This window comes from Buceros rhinoceros, unplaced genomic scaffold, assembly GCF_000710305.1.
Source record: "Buceros rhinoceros silvestris isolate BGI_N320 unplaced genomic scaffold, ASM71030v1 scaffold28828, whole genome shotgun sequence".
In the NCBI taxonomy this organism is placed as follows: Eukaryota; Metazoa; Chordata; class Aves; order Bucerotiformes; family Bucerotidae; genus Buceros; species Buceros rhinoceros.
Window position 1 is genome coordinate 1,821 of NW_010429024.1, and position 3,724 is coordinate 5,544.

General features: G+C 57.8%; 1 protein-coding gene across 1 annotated transcript in view; it reads right to left on the reverse strand.

Annotated features, from left to right (window-relative positions):
- Window positions 1-11: 11 nt before the first annotated feature.
- The window catches only part of TBC1D22B (TBC1 domain family, member 22B), a 10,248-nt gene continuing 6,535 nt past the window's right edge, over window positions 12-3,724 (reverse strand). Inside the window, exons 9-13 of the mRNA XM_010142505.1 lie at window positions 1,590-1,696; window positions 1,327-1,402; window positions 944-1,071; window positions 634-729; window positions 12-140 (exon numbers count right to left, since the gene is read on the reverse strand). Of these exons, the coding sequence (XP_010140807.1) occupies window positions 12-140; window positions 634-729; window positions 944-1,071; window positions 1,327-1,402; window positions 1,590-1,696 (536 nt within the window). The remainder of the gene's footprint in view (window positions 141-633; window positions 730-943; window positions 1,072-1,326; window positions 1,403-1,589; window positions 1,697-3,724) is intronic.

The following is a 3,724-nucleotide window of genomic DNA, read 5'->3' on the forward strand; positions in this document are numbered from 1 at the left end:
CGCTGTGGCCCCTACCGGCGGTAAGGGTTGGGGGCATCTGCAAACATGTACTTGAGGCTGTAGGCTTCGGCGAGCAGGAGTCCGATCTCCTCGTTACCCCAGTGTATCGTGGGCAGGTTTTGTAGCAACATAAGAAGGCCCTGAAAGAGCAGAAGGTGCTTAGTGTGGGGAGGTTGAAGACCAAGGGCTCCAGCACCAGCCCAGGGCCAGCAGGGCCAGAGGCAGCAGCACTCTGGAACTTCCACTCCCAACAGGCACAGCTCGGAGACAGCTTTAGGATGCACTCATGTCTAGATCCGAATCGATGAAGCTCCTCAGGTGCCCGCAAACCCCTTGAGATAACGGGCGCTGCCACAGTGTTAGAGCTGGACTGCAGAAGGCAAACACCCAGGGATTTACCGAGGTCAGTGCTCGAGCCCGGGGAAGAGCCGGGAGCTGCGGACTGAGCTCTCCACAGCTCCGTTCTCTGAGCGCTGATGCTCACAAGTTCCTTTTAGGCAAAGTTCCTGTGACTGGATGATCCTGCAGCCAGCTCCAAGGTGACAGTTGACTGTGTTCACGCTGGACTCCCTAGTGGAGCAATTCCCACCCCGCTGCCTCCCCAGGGACTCACCCCCAGCCCCAGGGACTCACCTGGAAGTCTTCCTCATCCAGAATCTCCTTCCGCCACTTGATCAAGAAGGCGGCGCAGACGTACAGGTGGAAATGCGAGAATCCTTCTGGCTCCGACTGCGGGCAGCAAAACGGAGGTCAGCTCCTGCAGCTCTCCCGGACACAGATGGGTGCCCACCCACCACCCAACGGGCTGTAAATGTCCCCGGGTCATGCTGCTTTGCTTCCCTCACCTTCCCAGCTGCCAGGAGACCTCTGTGCCCCTCCCCGCGCACAGGGAAGTGCCCCTGCCGTGACCAGCCGAGGTGGGCAGGCGGTGGGAGCCTCCTACCTGGTAGGTGTCCCAGAGGCGGATGGTGCAGCGGAGAGGCAGCTCCCTCATGAGCAGATTGTTCATCCAGCGAAAGGCAAACTGCAGGTATTCGACCTCGTACCTCCTAAAGTGGTTATGTACCTGCTCTGAAACAGCACGCTTCACTTACAAACCTGGGGACCACGGTGCCCCAGCTCCCGCTGGAGGCACTGCCACCACACACTGGCTTTCACGCGCTCTCGTCTCCCAAAACCCTGGCTCCTCACCCTGCACTACCTGGCCAGCAAAACCCTGTCCCCAGGGGCTTTCTGGATGAGCCTGCCGTGTTGTGGGGGAGCACCTGCCCCTTGTGGAGGAGATCCCCGGCTATTGTGACCTGCTCAGATCCCCTTGTCACCTACCATCGATCCGGCTGACGAGCTCCTCCAGGGCTTTGACCTTCTTCTGGATCCCTGGCTGTGCAAAGGTGTAGTTATCCTGTGCGGAGAGACCACGAGTCAGAAGCAGCAGCTCAAAAACAGATCCCCAGCTCCACAGCAAGCTGCGATCATGATGCCCCAAGTAGACACGGCTCCTGAGCGCTGGGATCACGGGCCTGCCGTGAAGTCCCTTGCCAGGGCAGCCACAGCACCTGATTTCCCCAGGACTTTACCCGTGGGCTCACCTGTATCCCATCCAGCAGCTTGCTCATGCACCAGAAGCTATCGGCTTCGATGCTCCGTAAAACATCCTGTGACAGGTTTGTCACGTCAAAGTTCTCCACGTCCTCTTCTGCAAAACAGACAGGGACAAGCGTCAGGACGACAGGGGGACACTGGGAGGCTCTGGGACACATTGAGGGGCTTTATGAAGCCAAGGCAGGGCAAGAGGCACTACTAGACTCCCTGTGAGATGCCTGGCACAGAGACAGCACCCACACAGTGACCTGATTCTCCAGCCCAGGGGATGGCTGCAGGACTCCAAAACTCTCAGCAGCTGCAGTCCAAACCCAGCCCAGCTCCCCAGGGGACCGTAGGAGGGATCCCACAGTGCTGCCACTGTTGGTGTCCCTCTGGGGCGAGGGCTGTGCATGGACAAAGCTCCTGGCTTACAAGACCCATCTTGCTGGAGCAGATCCTGCCCTGGGTGACAGCAGGTCTCTGCCAGCACCACAGGGAGAACCAGGAGAGGTGAAACCCTCATTGCAACCAGAAACCAGGGAAGGACACACTACCCTCGGCCTGGGGCAGCACAAGGGAGCTCACTTTCCATAGCCTGTCATATTCATCAGCATCATTCCAGTACTGAAGCACAACAGAGGCTCCCAAAAAAGCAGCTGCCAACTCTGAGGACCCAGGAGAACCCATGTCAAAGCCTCAGAAACTGCTACAGGAGAGCGGGACCCTCGGGCATAGTTACAGGGACCCAAAAGCTCAGGAACACCTTCCTGGAGAGCAAAAAGTCTTTAAGTTAAACCCAGCATGGAGCCTGACATCAGGACCACGCGACAGAGGGACTGCCCAGCTTCAGAGAGCTCCTCCTCCTCCTCAAGCCTGGCTGACAGGAGCACTCCAGCAAACTGCAGCAGCCCCATGCATGGAAGGACCCAGTGAACTGGGGGGCTGCAAGCACAAGGCTTAGTGGCAGCTCTGTCCCCAGAGGTCACTCACGGAGTGCCAAAGGCTGCCCTTGCATTTAAATGGGCTTATGAACTCCCAAGGAAGGGCAAGGGCAGAGAACAGATGCCTTGAGGGTGGCCCGGTGGTGATGCTGGTGGAGTTTGGAGCAGAGATCAGCTGGTCCAGGCCAGGCTCACCTAACCTGGAGGCTGTAGAGGAAAACAGGCACAGGAAGGCAGTGGGAGCCAGGGAGGACACAGCCAGGAGACCCCCAGCAGCTCCCTCCCTTCCTCCTCATCACACTGACAGAGGCCTTGCAGGGAGCTGTCATGCCACTAAATCGGATCAACAAGATGCCAGGGCTACACTGGCCCATTTCCAAGCCCAGAAGCTCAGAAATCCAAACAAGTGTCTGATCTTGCTTGTAAAGGAGCAAGAGGGAGAGGATGGGGCTGGACCTGGACGACCCTCCAGGCTCAGACAGGCCATAGGGCAGCTGTCATGGGCTGGCAGTGCTGTGTAAACCAGTGCTCTCAGATCCTGCCCATGGGAGGATGCGGAGCCAGCAACACTGCTCCCACCTCTGCCCCCACCCTGGGGCAGAGCTCAGCTCCAGGGCAAACTGCTATCGGGAGGTTTACGGACAAGCAAAGGCTTAATCCTGTATTAATCTGACAATCTTGTAGCACAGAAAGAGCAGTGAAGCTGTTTTCCACTCACAGGTCAGCAGCCAAAACTACCACAGTCCTGCTGGCTTCCCCATGGCCGCTCCTGGATGTTCCAGGTAATGAGAAACGCAGCAAAACCCGTTAAATACCCATCTCCTTCCCCACGTAGCATTCCCCACAAAGGAAGGGAAAGACCTCCCCATGCAGCTCCAGGCAAGAGGACTGTGATGGAGAAGGGGACATGGTGACCTGCCCAGGTGATGGGGAACACCCCTGGCTGCTGCACCGGGATGGGGACAAGAGGAACAGCCCTGCCAGCACCCTGGTGTCAAAGCAGAACAGCGGCCAGAGACAATACGAATTGCAAGAAGATTTGAAAAAGACAAAAAAAGTCTCTGGAGAGTGTGGCTCAGCACAAACATCTGCTCAGCGGCATCATTACAGAGGCCCTGTGGAAAGGAGTGGGATACTCGGCATATGGCTCTGACAGGGACTGAACAGGAGCCAGCGGCACAGTGGCAGGCCGGCACCCC